This window comes from Vipera ursinii, assembly GCF_947247035.1.
Source record: "Vipera ursinii genome assembly, chromosome: 3".
In the NCBI taxonomy this organism is placed as follows: Eukaryota; Metazoa; Chordata; class Lepidosauria; order Squamata; family Viperidae; genus Vipera; species Vipera ursinii.
The window spans coordinates 69564455-69584947 of record NC_139516.1 but is presented as its reverse complement, the minus strand read 5'-3'; the positions used below and the strand labels follow the sequence as shown (position 1 = coordinate 69584947).

The following is a 20493-nucleotide window of genomic DNA, read 5'->3' as shown; positions in this document are numbered from 1 at the left end:
ACCCACAACTCTGCTTGTACAATACTTGCAGGTGTTTCACAGTGCCTTGAAAACATGGACAATTTGTCATTATAAGTATCATCTTCCAAAATCCACAAGCAAAAGAAATGCAAAAGAAAAACAATGCAAACACAAATTCTAAATGAAAACCAAGGAGCTCCTTATTAACCAAATCCACAAATATTACAATAAAAAAGATTTACATAGAAATGGTGGACACAGCTCTTTTATTATGAAAATCATGTTCAATATTACCACCAACACAAAAACAAATATAAGAAAGGACAAATGAATGAACGAAATCTATGCCATATTCTTTTGGACAAAGCATAAACGTATGGAATAAATCTCAGAAACTAAGAGAACAATACATGATAAAATAATATGACTGAGAAGCATGAAATCTCCGCTAAACATTATTCTTTATTTCAAATGAATGTGCGGGCAACCACTTCAATTTTTTAGCTGCATAGATTTAAAATCTTGTCCTTCTCATCTACTGCCTCCTATTGCAATTATATCTATTGAAGTGTTATTATTATTTTTTATTGAAAACCTTAATGGATTTCCCTGTTTTCAAGTATATTTCATTCAATCATTCTTGCAATATGAAGATTTTTCCCAATGTACATCCTCCTCTCATCTGTTTTGCTGTAAATAGGGGTAGCTTGCATTTTTGTGATGAAGACCCAGCAAGAAGGGGCCCTGCTCCAAGGGACAAGTTCCTAGCATGTATTTTGAAATCTGTGTTGTTTGTTCAAATGAAAGGCCCAAACTAATCTTTGTACAACCAAGTTTGGTTCAACTGTAATTGCCACTTCATCCCCACAATAGAAACTGCCCATCCAGTTTTTGCCTTCAGCTAGAAATTATTATATGTTATACCATTCAGGATATTGAGCACACCTGGTAACATATGCAATTAGTCAAGCCCATTCCATCTCATTCAATACCAGACTACCTTACCAATTTTCACAGCATCAAGAAACTTTTGGAGTAAAGGATGCTTTTAAACAGATATGGTAAGTAAACATCCTGTTTTTAGAAGACTAAATTCCATTTATTTTCTTTCAAAGCCAATACATTCTGAAACATTCCCTGTTTTGTTTTTTTCTTATCTTGCAACAGAAAATTAAGGGAGATTGTTAAAATTAGGATACCTGTGGGAAATACGGTCCTTCCCTCCGTCCCTGCTCAGGGAGAGCATGGGGAGAACACAGAATTTGAAATTTTAATAATTGTTTTCTTCATTTAGAACAATGAAACAAATTTTTGAGCATGGCCACAGACATCCAACAATATCAAAAGGACAAAACAGCTTGCTTTAATACAAGAAAAACGTATATTCTTGCATTCAATAATACATTAAAAATAGTCTAAAAAGTGGTTTGCCAAGAATGTGACCATTCCTATGGCTCTCTCTAGCACAGAAATACAGATTCAACAAATTTCAAATATAGAAATTAAGAAATTAAATTGCATTGTACTATATATACCTAGTTTATGTTATTTTAATATTATAAACATAAATAATGCTTAGCCATTTATTTTTAACACATAAGTAATCATTAAATATAACAATGATAAAATAAGAGCCAATATGATTTCTTAAGCCATTTTTCTTGCATAATTTATAAAATCATTTTGTACTACAGCCTATCTATATCCCATTATATATTCAACAAAATCTCTAAGAACATCATTCTACTGTAAATAGAACTGGTATTTGGAAATTTTAATATCTGTAGAAGATTTCATTAAAGATATCAGCAGCTCCCCTAAATAATAGTAATTATTCTAAGGTAAATTTATATGGTTAATTAATCATACTTTTGTTTTATCTGTATAGTTTTTACAAATCAGCCTGCAAGAGTGATTTGCAACTGCAATTTCTGAAATACCTTCGCAGTCTGAAGATTTGACACATGCTCCTTAAGTACTGTATTGAATAAATTCAGTTTCCTACAAAATGCACTAATATATGGAACACTCAGCTTCACATACAATACGAACATTTGAGTCACTCATGACACAGCCTACTAAAAGACCGCAGTTTATAACATTACAGCATTAAGTGAGTTGCTATTCATTTCACTGATTGATAAAATGTTCATGCTGCTATTGTCCAAAAGCAAATTAAAAACAAAGATAAATAATGAATTTGGAAAGAAGTCGGAAAAATGCCTCAGATCTTCTTCCCAATGTCACATTACGCATAATAGACAATGAAATTGAATTTAGATTTTTCAGAAAGGCAACAAAGATTTTGAAGCACTTGATTAAAAGTTTAACAAGTTACTAGTTGAATGCACGCTGTAGCCGAAAGTAAATTCATTTTCTAATAACACAAACAATTGCAATAAAGTAATGTTTTAGAGTTAAAAGATGGAAAATTTTCTGTAAAGGGGAAATCACATTGTCATATATCCATCGTGTAAAGAAAAATACAATTATTTCAGTTCATTCTGTTTCTCATATTGTCAACTTTGATTTATTTTGAAAGAATATTCAAACTGTTGCCATTCTGACTTCAATCAGAATAATTAGGTAGATAATCAAAATGCCTTTCCATATAAACTAAAAAGAGTTGAGAGAAAATCACATAAGAGGAGCATAACAGAAATGGTGATAAAGCACAATTTAGATTAATAGTAGAATGAAACCAAGTCTGAAAAATAACAGCAAAGGATATAGCCTAGCGATAAATGTGAATTAAACGTCACAAAATTGATGTATAAAAGGGCACAATATTGATGAAATAAGAAACAGATCAAAGAGCAAATCTGAAATCTGCAGAAGGAGGAACTCTATCTGACAAAAGTATTTTTAAAAACAAAGTTATGCAACTGAAATTGAGGATGGCAGCGGGAATCAGAATATATGATTCAAGAAGATGAGAATGAAAACAAAAATGAAAGAAGCAGCAAAGAAAAGGACAGGAAGAACAAGAAAGAATAAAGAAATAATGAAACAGAAGGAAAGGATAGAGAATATGATTCTAATACTGTAATGCAGATTCTTTAGGGAGGAATAATATTTTAGTAATGTTTTTCACATTTCAAATTCTTAGAAGGTTCATACTCATACATTTTAGCTGCTTTTAAATTTTTATTGTTTTTCATTGTCTGCAATTCATTGAAAACACATTTTGTTCATAACATTATTTTGACAATGTCAACATATAGCTAGTTCCTGCTTATTTCTACTCACAATTGCATTTTCTGTATATTGAATGTATTTAGCATAGATATATTTAATTTAGCAATGATTCGTACAACAATCAAATGGTCAGACTGCTGTTATGTTTTACAGACTCTTGAACAAATATAAGTCTGACCCATTCCAGATGTTTTCAACTCTTAAGTACTATACTGCACTCCTTTGCTATTTAAACTACAGTAATCAAGGCAGAAGAGAAATAAACTTTAAAAAAAAATCTAGAAGGCACCAACCTATCTATCTTGTAGTCTTTCCCACACAAACAAACTCACTGCTGATGAATTGCTGTTTTACTTAGACTGGGTGTCCTCCACCTGTGTGGGTCATGATCTTCAAAATTTTGGAGTTTCTCTCTGCAGGCAGCAAATAGTGGCAATCCACATCTTGTCTTTAACTAGGCACTCATATGGCCATAAGAGGAAATGCCTGCCAATTCCCCAATAATATCTCAGGGTTGAAGGACATGATAAAAAGACCAAACTCTAGAAATAGTCTGCCAAGGTATGTGCCACTATGATAACAAGATGTCTTCCTTTTTTTGTTTGTTTGGGGAATGGAGAGGGGCAAGAAAGATGCTCTTGGATTCTGGCCATCATTTTTATTTATTTATTTGTATTCCACCTTTATTATTTTTTACAAATAAGGTGGTGAACATATCAACACACCTTTGCCTTCCTATATTGACTAGAAAGGTTGTGTTCTGGTATGCAGTCAGTTTTATGCCAATGCTATAGACCTGTAGCAGAAAGCAGCTTATAATAGAAATAGCACTTAGACTTATATACCGCCTCCCAGTGGTTTACAGCACACTCTGAGTGGTTTACAGTGTCAGCATATTTTCCCCTATAATCTGGGTCCTCATTTTACTGACCTCGGAAGGATGGAAGGCTGAGTCAACCTTCAGCCTGGTCAGGATTGAACTCCAGGCTGTGGGCAGAGTTTGCTTGCAATACTGCATTTTAACCACTATGCTACCAATGGTTAGACACAGCAGCATTTTTATATTCTGTTTCCTTTGAAATGTAAAATCAAAATACTTGGGTGATACAAACTACTTTCCCTTTCTTTCTCCCTCGCTCTCTGTTAAATTGCTAAGATATTAAGGGATATACATGACAATTCTATACATATACAGTAGCTTATCAGAAAGCACATAGTTCAATTTAATTTAGCACAAAGCAGTAGTTCAGTCTTTATTTTATTTTATTTTTTTAATCCCATTTATATCCTGCCCTTCTCCGAAGACTCAGGGCGGCTTACAATCTAAAGCACAATGTGCTTAGCAATAGCCTTCATTCTATGTATATACCTGCTTATTAGGGCTTTCGCCCCCCCCCCCCAAGCGGCATTTTTACAAAGTCAGCTTATTGCCCCCAACAATCTGGGTCCTCATTTTACCTACCTCGGAAGGATGGAAGGCTGAGTCAACCTTGAGCCTGGTGGGATGCGAACCTGCACTAATTGCAGGCAGCTGGTGTTACTTAAGGAGGCATTAGCCCACTGCTCCACCAAGGCTCTTTTTAAAAGTATGTTGGTTTTAACTAAGAACTTTTTAATATAAAAATCTGAGATCTATTCCTTTCTTGCTCTGATTCCTTCTTGGAAAAAAGGAACAGTTAAAGATGCAACTTTCTGAACCAATGTATGTTAGTTAAGAGTGTGTTCTGTCTGTATAACTTAGGAAAAAAATGAATGTGTACGCTGAATATTAATGTGTTCCCCTTTAGATCCTACCATATACAGTATAATCCTATTTATAATCTATAACACTCCCCCTCCCAACCTTTCTTGTGCCAGGGAGCAGTTTTGGAAGAAAAATTATCTTCCCTGGAACAAGAGGAGGGATAGTTTCATGTGCAACCTAGATCCTGCACATGTGCAGATGAACCTTCGCTCGTCGCCCACCGCTTGTGTAGTCTGGTTCCTAACAGGCTGCAGACCAGAACTGGCCTGGGGGGATTGGGGACCCCTGATCTATAAGATCCTACTATTATGTATATAAAGATATGTAAAAAAAATGTAGTGGCCTAAAGAGAATCACAGTTGCGATTCTCTGTTATGATTTTCCCCTGGTTTTTTTCCATTTTCCATGCAACATGATGATAATGAAACAAAGAAAACATAACCAAAATAAAAATAATCAGAAACCAAAGGATTTAAGCCATTCTGCTAACAGAAACTATTATTCAAAAGGAAAAAAAAGTTGTTACCAATTGTAGGAGTAGTAGCTGCACTCAAGGAATTGGTGGATGAAATAGAAGAGGTGCTTTCAGCACGTGCTAAAGGTGCTATTGGAGGAGGACTAGATGAGTGAATCGGAGGGCTGAAAGGTCTGGACTATAGATAAACACAAAGAACATTAGAAATACAGAACAATCACTTAATAAACCCACTCAGTACTCAAAAATATTCATAACTCTACATAGTCTTAGATTTGGGGGTAAATTGAAGATTCAAGGTGCTGGTGATGACATATAAAGCCCTACATGGCTTGGGTCCGGGATATTTGAGGGAACACCTGCTGCTGGCATCAAGTTCCCTTCGTCCAGTACGCTCCCACAGGGAGGGTCTTCTCAGGGTGCCACCGGTAAGAGATTGCCAGCGGGTAACACCCAGGGATAGGGCCTTCTCAGTGGGGGCGCCTGCCCTTTGGAACCAGCTGCCAGTGGAGCTGAGGACTGCCCCCGACCTCCGTTCATTCCGCCGGGACCTGAAGACCTGGCTCTTCGAGCTCTCTGGCCCAGGCTGAGGATTAATTTTATTTTAACTGGGGTTTTATTTATACAGGGATAAATTTAATTTTTTTTAAAACTTGGTTTTTTAACTTTTGTATTTTGGTTTTTAATTACCCTGTAAACCGCCCTGAGTCCTTCGGGAAAGGGCGGTATATAAATGTAATAAAATAAATAAATAAAATAAAATAAGATTCATCCGTAAATATCAAATAGATGCTTAGTTTGATTTCTCAGCAGCCATTTCCTGACTACAACTGATTGCAAGTGTCATCTTTAATTAATACAATTTTGGCTTTGCCAGCTTCCTCTCTTCATCCAAGAAGAGTGTGATGCCAAAGATAGGGGCCACTTTTGAATTTTGTTTTGTTTTGAAGAAGCAAAATGGAATCTTTCTTTTGCTAAGGGGAAAAAACCATTCATACATTCTTAAAAATCCCCAAACCAACCCAACAACCATGTATGATTACTTTTGAAAGGCCAATAGCTGACAAAAGTTACATATTCCAACCTAATCAATAGGTTCTGAATTCAGACTTGCCTTTCAGGAAATGGGAGCATTGCAATAAGGATTCACCTGATAGGAGATTTGGACTAAATGGTTAGCTGATTTCCCTTTGCTACCCCCCAAACCTCAGCCCCTTCTACCATGCTCTCAGAGAACAGTTTATCAAAGGAGCACAGTGTCCTGACCTATTGGCTTTCAGCAAGTTGTAAATTAACTAGGTGTTTTCACTTAATTTGTAAGGAAAGCTGACAGTTTAATTCAATCTATGTTCAAGTCTAGAGTTCCATCCTAGGAAACTGGTCTCAAAGGGCAAGGCAAGAAATTGAGAATTACAGCAGAGAAGAGTAATACACTTACAGGCTCTTGAGAATAGATAATAATAATAATAATAATAATAATAATAATAATAATAATAATAATAATAATAATAATAATAATAATAATAATAATATTTTTATACCGCCCTTCTCCCGAAGGACTCAGGGCGGTGTACAGGGCAATACAATAAAATACAATATATAAAAATTAAAAGAAATATTAAATACAGTAGCCCAATTAAATAAATTAATACAAAATGTTAAAATAGCCCTAAACCCATCAGACCAGGCCGGCTTGTTCAAATAAATATGTTTTTAGGTCACGTCGGAAGGAGCGAAGGTCGGGAGCCGTCTGGAGCTCCACCGGTAAACGGTTCCAAAGGTCTGGTGCACCCACAGAGAACGCCCTCCCCCTGGGGGCCGCCAGTCGACACTCTTTGACTGACGGCACCTTAAGGAGGCCCTCTCTGTGGGAGCGCACTGGACGAAGGAAAGTTGATACCGGCAGCAGATGCTCCCGTAAGTAACCCGGACCCATGCCATTTAATAACAAACTGTTTCGATTTTAGCTATACTTGGACAAAGGTTTAATGCTAGAAGCCTTCAGAAGTCTATCAGTTCTAATTTCAAGGGCACGTACTACTTGAAAGGCATATATTAATTATAATAAAGCCTCCTCATACCATGGGCTGCAGATATAAACCTTTCTCTCTATCTTCTAGCTTGGTGCCCAAAGCTAATGATGCTCCTGTGGGTTGAGTGGTCTCATTTTTAGTGTCAGTATACAATCTTATAGTATACTAAAATCTGAATTTTTTGAATCAGAACTGCTAATTGGCTAGACTTTTATGTAGTAGCTATCTAGTAATTCTTTCCTATTCCAACTTCTTGGGTAAGGCTGGAATCATGAAAAACAAGTGAAAATATTTTAACAAAAGCCACATTCCAGCTTCATCTTTCAGTCTATTAAGTACAAGTCTTTTCCAATCCTATATTTTTAATAAATATGAGATTATCTTGTGAAGAAATAGTTGCAAATAGTAGCCATGGTGATTGATTTGAAATGATAAAGAACTATAATTGATTATCGTTTCTTTGCATGAGAAAAGCTTGATAGTCTTGCTAAAGAAATAATTCTAAAAAAAAACCCTTCATGAAAGCCAACAAAACTAGCCTATAATTTTAAATTTAATTCATTTTAAAAATCTAACATTAAATGACAACACTCTTCTGGATATTTTCCAACAAAAGCAAGAATTTAGCTAGAGACCTAACAGACATAATTTTTACATCTTTTATTCATTTTCTTCACTTACTAATTTATTATACTGGTATTCCTCATGCTCAGAATACAGCCAGTCCACATATAATACCTATTCATATCTACAATATTTAGTTTCTCCATAGTAGGCAAGAGACATCCTCAGTGCAGTTAACAATTCTTAAAAAATCTAAAACCTACCACATCAACACCTGGCTTTCCCGGAGGTAACTTCGGACGAGATGGGGGTCTAGGTGGCGGCGGGGGTGGAGTAGGGCTGCTGCAGGATGCCAATGGGGTCGCAGGGCGAGCAGGGGACGATGACCCTGAAAGAAATGTACATTATCAGTCTGGTGTTAAGCTACTTTCATGACAGCTCCCCTCATACCTTTAAATATACTGTATATGCTACACTGTGGAGAGTCAATCAAGCTAAACAACTGCAAAACCAGCTTGGGATTTGGGTCAGGGGTTACTGAGTAAACATACGCATTCATATATGTGGACTCAAACTGGATGAAATAGAAAGTTCTAACCACATAGGTAACCATGAAATAGAACAGCTTATTTCTCTGCTTTTGTGCCAGTGCAGTTTTCACACATACGTTAACAATATATATGTTTTGGATATATTTGCGTGTGCGTAAACCTTACAAAGTTTAATTCAAAAGGAACACTGGTTGAACTGCACCATTTTAGATTAAGTGTGGCTATGCAGCATTCCAAAATATTGCCTCCTTTCTTTAATATTAACTTGTAATAAATGGACAGTATGTTATTGTTCCAAAAATTTAATCAGGGACGCTGCAATCAATTAATAATGATAAAAATAGGTACACTGCAAACCTACACATATTTGTTTGGAAATAAATCTGATGATGTTCAATTGAATATACTCCCATGTAAATGGATTTGCAACCATAGTGAATGGTTAATCACAGTAAAAAAAAGAAGGATAAAAAGCTGGCAAATCAGATAACAATCAAGGATGATTAAAATTGCGAAAATCAAATGTTATTCTGGAGAACAATGCATGTCCAGAATTTAAGAAATTGACACAATTCTTCCTCTTTCAAGGGTAATTTTTCCCAAAGTGTTGAACACGTTTTCTAAATTGCCACTGGCAGTTGTTAAACAAGCTGTTTCATTTAAGTATAATCATTCATTATAAAAGAATAATACTGAAACTGATTTACCTCACATGCCAATGTAAATCCAACTACCATACAAGTTCTTTTTGGGTTTTTTTGTGGGGTTTTTTTTTTGCCAACAGACTAGAATGTCTTTTTTGAAACTTAAGAATATCAGGTATCTTTAAAAATTACCCTAGAACAGGGGTGTCAAACTCAATTTCATTGAGGGCTGCATCAGCATTGCAGTTGCCCTCAGGGGGCCAGGTGGGTATGGCCAGAGTGGGTGTGGCCTACTGGGTGGGTGTGGCTAGAGTGCATATGGCCTACTGGGTGGGCGTGGCCAGCTCTACATCGTTCGCATCAAGGATGCCTATGGGGGCCTGGGCAGGAGTGGGACAGATCTGAGGGTCTCTGGCAGAAGGAGGGTCTCTGGACCAGGGCCAAGGCAGTGGGGGCCGTTCCCTCACTGTTTCCAGGATGGCTTCGTGGGCCACATGAAACCACTTCGCGGGCCGGATCTGGCCCCTGGGCCTTGTGTTTGACATGTCTGCCCTAGAAGAACTCCAAAATCATATCTCAAATGACTTCAAAGGACATCTAAGCTATTACTTAAGTTTGGTAACATCGATCGTTTGTTTTAATTGGAAGAATCCATGCTGTGTCTTCTTTCTACTCTATCAGTATTCTTTCTGGAAACTAGAACAGTTGCAGCATAGAAGGAATTCACAGCATGGACTCCCTGTATGCACGGCCAGTTTACAGCAGTGATTAGTGTGTATTACAGGAAGGAAGTATGCTGCAGTTGTTTTCATGCTGCCAAAGGGAAAATATAAAAATGAGCCATAAAACTTGTAAGCATACATACTTATTATTTTATCCATTCCAATGAATAGTACATTTCATTTCTTCTTTCTCCCAAGATACCAAGTATACACATAGGGCTGCACAAAGCATTTGGAAGGGGTGCTTTATAAAACATGTAGTGTGAATGAAATGCCCCTCCTTAAAGAGTTAAAGCAGCCACATCCTCCAGAAGGCTTGGAGTAAATTGTGGAAGGATTTGCCTGATTGTCTGTGCGTGTGATATGCGTGCATGCAATGCCATTTTGGGGCAGTCGGTACAGAAAAATTGTACCTGCAAACAAATAGACAGGCAGCTAAGAAAACCTTTAGGTGACTTGGATGCTTTGAGGATGAATATTTGGCTTGTATAAGCCAAATATTGCAATACTTTACAAAGATCCCATTTTAAATATTTGGCACAGCCCTATCAAACAGCAAAGATTTATTTCAAGGGAATAAAGAAAGGAGGCAAACAGTCAGATTTTTTGTGGTGTTTCTAACTGAACCCTTTAGTATCAAGCAAGACATTCTTGTCAGGAGAGTTGATCTATCATGTCAATATTAGTGAAACTTATAAGCACTGACTGATTACATGCTTCATGCAGTCAGTAAAACACTCAGCTGCAAGGGTAGGGTGGATGGATGGAGCTTTAAAATACAGCATCATAAATTATTATGTAATATTTGTTGCATCACTAATTTTCTATTTGCTAAGCATGCTCTGAATAATTTGCTTATGCGAGATAAGGTTTTGGGAAAAGTTGACAATTTAGGTTTTTTTAGTGACCCATATTACTGGTATAGTACATCTTTTGCACTGATACTAACTTTCCTTTCCTTTCCTTTCCTTTCCTTTCCTTTCCTTTCCTTTCCTTTCCTTTCCTTTCCTTTCCTTTCCTTTCCTTTCCTTTCCTTTCCTTTCCTTTCCTTTCCTTTCCTTTCCTTTCCTGTCCCGTACTGTCCTGCCATGTCCTTTTTCCTTTCCTTTCCTTCAATACTGTATCATTAAAAAAAACCTGCAAAATGATTGCACAAATATTCATTGTGTATTGCTGTACAGTTCAGTTTTCCCTGTTAGTGATAAATAAAGAAGAAATGTATATTGATAGACCTATGTCTATGGAGATTCTCAGCCATCTAGGTCATGGTTGTTTCTTTGTTTTTCCTTGAAGACATTTCATTTCTCAACCCAAAAACTTTTTCTCCAGTCAGAACTGAAGAAGCCTTTTAGATGAGAAATGAAATGTCTTTCAGGAAAAACACAAGTCCGGTTCTCCCTTCTGAAAAAGCACCCTTATGATGAATCGGCGCCATGAAACTGGTGGCAGTTTGTAAGAATACATCTATCTTCTGGAAACAGCAAAGAAGCTTTATATTCAAGGGACGATACACAGAATTGAAAACGTTTCTACAGACTCTTCAGATACCTTAGCAATTTTCTAAAATTTAGTATTTGGTGTAGAACTTACTAGACAGTTCTGACTCAAAATCAGAACAAGAAATGGACACTTTTAATAGAACTGTCACATCAGTGTCCATGTAATATGTTAAAGCTGATTTGACTGGTAACAAAAAGACATTATTTTGAAACTATTTTGCATCTAACTCCAATCAATCATTATGATAATTTTGGTGGTAACTGACATTTCAAAAGGCCAGAATGGCTGTTCACATCTTTTTGTTATATTGTATGTTTCCTGGATGTGCTTAGATTTTTTTCCTTTTTGACTTTTTCTGGTTGTTTCCTATGTTTTATTGTAACAAGTAAAGTGAAAAAGGAAAAGAAAGGAAAGGAAAGGAGGAAAGGAAAGAAGGAAAGGAAAGGAAAGGAAAGGAAAGGAAAGGAAAGGAAAGGAAAGGAAAGGAAAAAGTAAAGTAAAACATTCTCCTTCCATCTAATTATTAAGCAAATGTATTCTTCCTTTTTGAGTTCTTGACATATACTGCAGAATTCAGAATAACTTGATGAAGTTACATTATTTTTATTGGGACTGGTGTCTGAAAATGCACTCCTTTGCTCCACTTGGATTAAAACATCATGGAAATATTATGTTGTGGTAAGTACACAAGAAGAAACTTCCTCAATAGCCTTCAGTTGTGTCCCTGAAAGTGACAAACAAGCAAAAATACAACAACCCCAAAAGTTATTGTAAGAATTGATTTTAGTTACACAGGAAAGGAATTTTGAGATAGGAAAGCATATGTGTCTACAGACCCCTATCTTCCTTAATTCTACATACTGTTATATAAAACTGTAAGAGATGTTAAAAACCTGCTTAACTTCAGTCTCCCAGTTCCATTCACTCATGGGAATAATAAGTGAAATAGATAACACAAAAATTATTTTTGCTTTTTATAAAAAAATATGAATCCTAGTTTGCTGTAAACAGATAATGTTGCAATTATATTGCAGATCAAACCCAGGCCTAACTTGTATTTTTCAGGGAGAACATCTTAATCAAAATCAACTATCAAACTTTAGGAAAATAAAACACTTCAAGGAATAAGAGAAGTGTTTTTCCCCAAAATATAATGATTAACTGTGAAAGGTTGATTTCTGATTTTTTTACAAAAATAATTTAAATTAAAAAAGGATTTCTTTCACCTAGGGCATTTCAAATTTGCATAACTGTTTTTTTTATTACAATGATAAGCCATACGAAACTGTTTGTACCTAGACCAGCAATTACTCACTTCACCATCCATCTGTAGATAGAATTTACAAGCTTTAAGCTATTCCATTTATCGTATCTGGAATATACAAGGGCATTCCTTGCTTTAAAAGAAAACAATAATTTTAAAGACTAATGATAACATTTATTCTGTTCCCTAAAAATAGTAATTATGAAATTTGCTATTAAGGGAAAAATATAACATTGAACTTCAAGGATAAGTTCTAAGACCTCTAGAATGTTTTTCGGGGGGGGGGGGTTGCCTCAAAATAGGGTTTTGAATATATTCCTTCTTTCTGTTCCCCTCTCTCAGAATTCACTCTTGCTACAAAATGTGAAAATAAAGATAAGTAAGTATCAACAGGGAGAGGTTATCAAAGACAAGAGAGAATTCTTCAGTCTCAACTTAGATGAACATATTGTTGATTTCCTATCTGTAATTAGGTAATAGATAGTTTTCATTTCCTTCCAAAATTGAATTGGGAATGAGAGAAAAAATGCAAAGCATATGTTGCCCAAAGGAAGTTACTTACTGGACATGCTCAAGAAATTATTCTCATATAAGAAAAAAACTACAGTTTTTTTTCAGACTCTGGACAACTGTTTTTAGTTACATAGAGATGGGTTTAGCTTGTTGCTTGTAGAAATAATGGGGTGTATGGTTCACTGCATCCCTTTTTTATTTTCTAAACTACTTAAAGGATACATTAGGAAACATAACAAATTTTAAAAGTATTTACAGGGAAAGCAACCCAAAGTGTTGTTCCCCTGAAGTCTTCATTATTGATCTGAGATTTAAATATTTTTCTTTCCTGTTAAATTCACACCAGAGCTCCTATTAGTCTGAAAACAGCCAAAGATATTTTCTTGTCATCACAAAGGGCAGAAGTTTGCCTTGATGTCATTTGGAGCACACCTTAGAGTCCATGGTACACAACAACAGCTTCAGAAGTAACTCAATGGATTTCCTAAAATAATTTTTCACGCTACCCATCTTTGTTTCTTGGGCTACTACAATCATCTGCTATATCCATATTTGTATTTCCAATGAAATAGTACTATATATAATTTGCTTTTGGGATTACCACATTGGGATTACTATACTAAGATTAAATTATTATCTCTCTTAAATTGAGTTCATCTCCTGATCACTATACGGACATGTCCATTCTTTTCCAATCTCAAATCTAGAGGTTTGTGAAGCAAGAAAGACAAAATTGACTCTTTTTTTCCTCATTAACATTATACCTCTTATTATATCTGTTAGCTGATATCTAAGCTGATTTTCATGAAGGGTTTAGCACTATTCTTACACCTATCTTTAAAAAAGGAGCTTATAATATGAGCTAATTGAGAGGCTCCTTTTGATTGCCAATTAAAATTTGCATTTTCCCAGATCCCCATCCCATGTTAAGGAGAGTTTGGTTTGGGACCATTCTGTCGTGGGACAAAGATCACTACAGGCCCTGAGACAGAAAAAAAAAACCTTCCTAGACAGATGTGATCTTTTTTGCTACTGTTTAAGTGCTATCAGACTGGTGGTTGTTTTTTTCTTCATAACTACTAATCATAGAAGTCCTGAATTATATAGATGAGGAAATTATATTTTCCTGAGGAAAATCGCCAAGCGAAGTAAAATAAAATACTTCATTTCTTGATTAAGAGCTTTGGTAAATTCTAGAGCATCCCTGATCAATGATAATACATTCCCACCTTTACCTGGTGCATAAGACATAAAGCTCTCCCATCAACAATTAGACATTCAGCAATGGTAGGAAAATAAAACATACTATCAAGGATTCACAGTTGAGTTGAGTCACAAGAGCACGGAATTAAAAAAAAAAAAGGCCACCGGGCACAGTACAATCAAACAAAAGGGGGATGATTGATGCTAAAAGCCAAAAAAACCAACAAAAACAAAAAAAAACTAACAGCTAAAAAGGCTTGTTTTTTCACACGGCAGCATTCATGGCCACACTGAAGCACACTCAAAGCCGTTTAGACATACCACTGGTGCTTCCTGTGCCACCGCCAGGGCTGGGTCCGGGTGATGACACCACTGTCCTGTAGGTAGGAGGTGGAGGGGGCGGTGCTGTTGCTTTCTGTCCCACCCCAAAATCTTTAGGAGATGCTGCTGGTGCTAAGTTATCATCTTTAACGTGGGTCTGCTCTGAAACTTTCTTCTGAACCTCTTCTAAATTGAGTGGAGATGGAACATTGCGAGAGACTTCAGCCTCCGGAGGCTCTTCTGGGATTTCGGATGCCACAGGGGGGGACACCACTTTTTCCCTTGAAGTCACCTCTGGAGTTACATTTTCCAGGGACTGATCAGAAAAACTGATCCATTTATCCTCTGCGTTATCAGTAACAGACTTGGGGGATAATACTGGGCCAAAAATGCTGTCCAAGTCATTGATTGATGGTAGTTTGTCACTTTTGACCTCTGTTGCTGTCTGGTCATTTCCTGTGGTCAAAGTATTTGATTTCAAACTTTAACATCAACTTGCACAGTTAGGTTGTATTATTGCTCTACGTATGAATGGGGCTTTCAAAAATTCAAGCTACATTCTAGCACAAAGACATTTCGATAACACATTTAAAAGGTGCTTTTGAGAACATAGTTGTGTGCAGGTTTCCATATAAATTTGAAATACGTTCCATGTAAATTACATTCTTCTTTCAAAATCACATATCATACGTTATATATTGATAGAGAAAATTGCCTAGGCAATACAATTCACACTGTGACTTTATTACTAAATATTAGAAGAGAAATGGCAAAACGATACAAAATTTAAAAAAGGTGATGTATGTGCATGTATGAACATGTATATTGCGTAATGCATTGGGTTATGTGATATGCAATGTGGCATTATTTTAGCAAATAAAAAGGATATAATTCGTAATACATTTCTATTCTTAGGATTGCTGAATCATCATTATTGCCAAAATAAATTTTAGTAAATGTAGCAGAACATTTGACAACAGATGTGTTAAGGGACAGGAAAAGATTCATAATGAAAAATTAATTAATGGTTGCTATATTCAAATCATTGCTGCATTACTAAATTTCAGTGTTTGGGATAAACTGAAATTAAACAAACTGTTTCTACATTCTTTTCCTTCTGTGAAAGAAAACGTTAAAAGTTTAGTATGTGTCTCAAGCTCTGTGATTAGTTGCCATTCAACAAAAGTTAAGCAAGTTTAATTCCCAATGACAACAAAAGATGCACCCCCAGCCTCCATTTTATCTGAAATGGTCGCAATTTTCCAAATCTGCATACAAAATAGAAAACAATGTAGCACCATTTTCTTTCCATAGAAAAGAAGACTGTATGTGCAGAGCTCTGGATCACAGCTAATAAGTTCATTGTTGAAATGTAACTTCTATAATTATTATTCTGTAATTATGAATAAATAGATATGAAACCAAAATGCCCAATTTCTTTAGGAAAGCAAAAGTATATTAATTTTTTTATTCAGCCCCCTCCACCTTCCCGATTGCTGTATTTGAGATTGGAGAAGGCTACGTTTGAGAAACATAATCATTATGTATTTCAGTATATTTGTAGTCTACCTTTCTATAAAAGTGTAGCATACCAGGGGAGGTAACCATCTACCATAAGCCATGTATGCATAAATGAAATATTGATAAAAAGAGAAAGAAATCTGATCCAAAATGTTACATATGTTTATAAAGAAATGTTTTAAAAATTGAGTTGGTATGCATGGCAATTTTCATTATATAACAGAATCACTTGTTGATTGAGAAAAATCCCTAAATCCATTGAGATTCAAGACAAACATATTTAAGCTATCCAACTTCTTTTCTTACATAAAATTCGGTCTAGTAAACAAAAGCTAACTGATAAAATTACCAAAAACATTCAAATTAAATTTGATTACTTAATATAGAACAGGTAACAGAAGCGTATCAAAATTTCAAGGCTTTTAGAAAATAATGTATAAAGCTTCATCAGATTTTTTTTTTGTATCTAAAAAGAGAAATCTGCTTAAAATGTTTTGTGAACAAAATATTAAACACACATATGCATAATACTATTAAGAAATTACAATTCAGTTCATATTGAAGTTTCATAATGTATACTAAACAAGGTCATCATTATTATGCAGCAAAATATACAATGATTCGGTCTGACTATTTATGTCAAATATTCTTACCTACTCCAATTGTTAAAGGAGAACCAGCATGGGGAGGTGTAGCGGGAATGTTTTTGGGCGGAAGTGGTGGAGGTGCTGTAACATAAAAGGAATATTTTAAAGACAAGGATGGACAAAGCTCAATCACAAAGAAATTGACAACTAATAAGAATAATAATAAAGTTGGAAGGGACCTTGGAGGTCATCTAGTCCAACCCACTGCTCAGGCAGGAAACCCTATACCAGGGGTAGGCAAGCTTGGCTCTTTTATGACTTCAACTCCCAGAATTCCTGAGCCAGCATGGCTCAGCTTGGAAACCTCTCCCTTTCCCCTCAGCATGGCTGGCTCAGGAATTCTGGGAGTTGAAGTCCACGAGTCATAAAAGAGCCAAGGTTGCCTACTCCTGCCCTATACCATTTCAGACAAATGGCTGTCCAGTCTCTTCTTAAAAACTTCCAGTGTTGGAACATTCACAGCTTCTGGAGGCAGGTTGTTCCACTGATTAATTGTTCTAACTATCAGGAAATTTCTCCTTAGTTCTAGGTTGCTTCTCTCTTTGGTTAGTTTCCATCCCTTGCTTCTTGTCCTGCCTTCAGGTGCTTTGGAGAATAGCTTGACTCCCTCCACTTTGTGGCAGCCCCTGAGATACTGGAACACTGCTATCATGTCCCCTCTCGTCCTTCTCCATTAAACTAGACATACCCTCTTCTAGCAACCGTTCCTTATATGTTTTAGCCTCCAGTCCCCTGATCATCTTTGTTGCTCTTCTCTGTACTCTTTCTAGAGTCTCAACATCTTTTTTACATCGTGGTGACCAAAACTGGATGCAGTATTCCAACTCAGTCTCATGTAGATGTGGGCTGCAATTCAGAGAGTTCATTGTACAAGCAGAACACATTTCCACTTGTGCAGGACTACCAGTTGTTAGCGTCTGACCTTCAAAGAGCATCCCATAATTTTTATACAGAGTATCTCTACCATCAGAAATACACAGTACGGTAGCATAAATAATGTTACTAAAATAATGCATTTTAAAATGACTATAGCCATTTTAATGACACATTTTCTGATTAATTTCTCTTTCTAATATATTATATTGGCAGTAAAGGTGAGTTTTCATTGCACGGTTGAATTAATACCTCTGTTTCCACACAGTATAATGAGCCACGATCCCTAATGGATTTACTTATTTCTGCGTTTCAGAATTTTTCAATTACAAAGGCCAAACAAATTAAACCACTTTTTCTACTGGGAATTATTCTAACTTACTTCCAGATGGGAAGGGCCGTGATGGATTAGGAGCTTCTACACTTGATTTCTCCGGTTGCATAGAACTCCAAACTTCAGACTGATCTACGGGACCTGAAGTCACAGATACATAACAACGTATTAATCTAGAAGTAACACAAGAGCTTGATTCTCTTTTATTTCCAGTAGCAGTTTAACTGTGAACTTTAGGTATTACCGAATTACAGCAACTACTCAAATAAAATATTTTTTTTAAAAAAAATTAATCCCAATACTTGCAAGTACTATTTTGAGTGTTTGCTTTACCATGAAATAGGCAGTACAACATTGGAACCGGCGGCTTCCTGATGCGTGTATCCAGTTCGCATTTCTCATTCAGGTAATGTGGCAAACATTTTTTTAAAAAAAATATCAACATGCTCCTTAAAAATGATTCAGATAGGAGCAAAAAAAGAAACTTAACATAGATTTGATTCCATGTTTTCTTAGGTTAGCAGTTCAGCACTCCAGGTGAGCACAGAGACGCTCACAATAAGAAACAGTCAGCTGCATTTGCTAAGCGAGCATAGGGACGTCATGACGAAAGCAGCATTGGAATATGTACCCCACCCTTTCCATACCTGCGCCAAGAGGTTGCATGCAGGTACAAATGGGGCAGAGCCTGGGATGAAACTGCTTTTGTTATTCTGAATAAAGCAACACACTCTGGTGAAAAGGACAGAGTTAATCAAATGACGGATCTAATGATTATTTCAGGTGAATCAGCCCGATGCGAAGACTGTATAGTACATGGAGTATGGTCTGGGGATGATATTGAACTGGAGCAGATAAGATCCAAGTTTCAATCATAGAGGTTAATTGGGTAACTTCCAGACAATCATATTTTTCAATCCAAAATAACACAAAGGCTGTAAGGAAGAAACTCCAATAGAGAGAAAGCTAGGTATTCCCACCTGAGTCCCTAGGACAGGGGTAGGCAACCTCGGCTCTTTTATGACTCATGGACTTCAACTCCCAGAATTCCTGAGTCAACTGACTCAGGAATTCTGGGAGTTGAAGTCCATGAGTCATAAAAGAGCCGAGGTTGCCTACCCCTGCCCTAGGAGAAAGGCAAGCTATGAATCTAATAAATAAATAAATACAATTTAATAATTTACCTTCCAATTTGTCTTCTTCAAATGCAGATTCTAGGGGTGGACCAAATAATGGTGCTAGGATAGTAGGGTCTTCTGAAGTTCTTTTGCTACAGGAAAATTAGTTACTTGGTATCAGCAGATGTGACAAACTGGTTATTTTTTATGTTTTCCATAAAATCAAGGGTCAAACTCTTAAATGTCATTTCATATATTTACACAAGTATTGAGTTTTGTTTTGACATTGCTTGTTATAGATCTGCTATTAATCATTGCCATATCTATGTAGCAACTATGCAAGATATATTTTAACAATCAGTATCATGTCCCAATGCTTAATTCTGCTCACTAACTATTGTGTAGATTAGGTTTTCATTCTCTCTCTCACTCTCTTACCCTCTCTCTCTCTCATTTAATGTGTATGTGTCTGTGTGCATATATTATGTACTTATACATATATGCATACACATTTGTACAAATATGTTTGTGTGTATGTATATGCATAAATCTGTGATATCACATTGTTTATGTATTTGGTCTACCACAGCAAATTCGGATAAAAGAAAGTTATTCAAATATTTCAATTCAAAGCCATTTGGCATTCCCTGTGTTTGTTCCTGAACATATTTATTAATCAAATGATATCAAAGAAATGTTAATCAATAATACTTTTCCTTTTGCAAAACACTAATGGTTCTTCTGGTGTTATTTGTTCTTTGTCCAATGTTCAGTCTTAATCGTTAATAAATTACACATTTTAGGATCAACTTTCAGAAAATGAATACTGTAATCCAATAAAATAATAAATCAGCTATATTTTGAATCCACTTTATTCATTTATTTGGAGTCTTATAAGTATAAATAATAGAGTAAATATAAATAGATGGCAAGAACTGTCCCCAGTATTGTAAATTTTGTTTATGCATTTCTGCCGATAGGCTGTCTTAATTCAATAATATTATCAGGCAACCAAGCTATCATATCTGTGTAAATTCACAGTCTGATACAAGCTGATGTCCTCTCTCTCTAGAAGTTTAGATAAAAAAGTACATTACAATATTCTTTTTCATACTCAAGATGTAAATAAAAAGGGGTTGTCATTTTCCATATAGAGCCACACCCAGGGTTGAAAATTGGCCTTGAATTAGCTAAGAAAATCTATAATTTTATAGATTTTTATAGGAAACAAATGTAGAGTTAATCTTTTAAGGCAATCAAGCATAAAACAATAATCCCTCCAAACATGTCCATTTTGGGAATAAGAA

The 20493-nt window shown here is 35.8% G+C and overlaps 1 protein-coding gene across 1 annotated transcript in view; it reads right to left on the bottom strand.

The window, feature by feature from the left end:
- SGIP1 (SH3GL interacting endocytic adaptor 1) overlaps positions 1-20493 on the bottom strand; it is a gene marked incomplete at both ends in the record, with an annotated part of 116016 nt that overhangs the window by 27287 nt on the left and 68236 nt on the right. Inside the window, 7 exons of the mRNA XM_083360236.1 lie at positions 26-82; positions 5430-5556; positions 8239-8363; positions 14694-15149; positions 16868-16942; positions 18117-18209; positions 19253-19338. Of these exons, the coding sequence (XP_083216362.1) occupies positions 26-82; positions 5430-5556; positions 8239-8363; positions 14694-15149; positions 16868-16942; positions 18117-18209; positions 19253-19338 (1019 nt within the window). The remainder of the gene's footprint in view (positions 1-25; positions 83-5429; positions 5557-8238; positions 8364-14693; positions 15150-16867; positions 16943-18116; positions 18210-19252; positions 19339-20493) is intronic.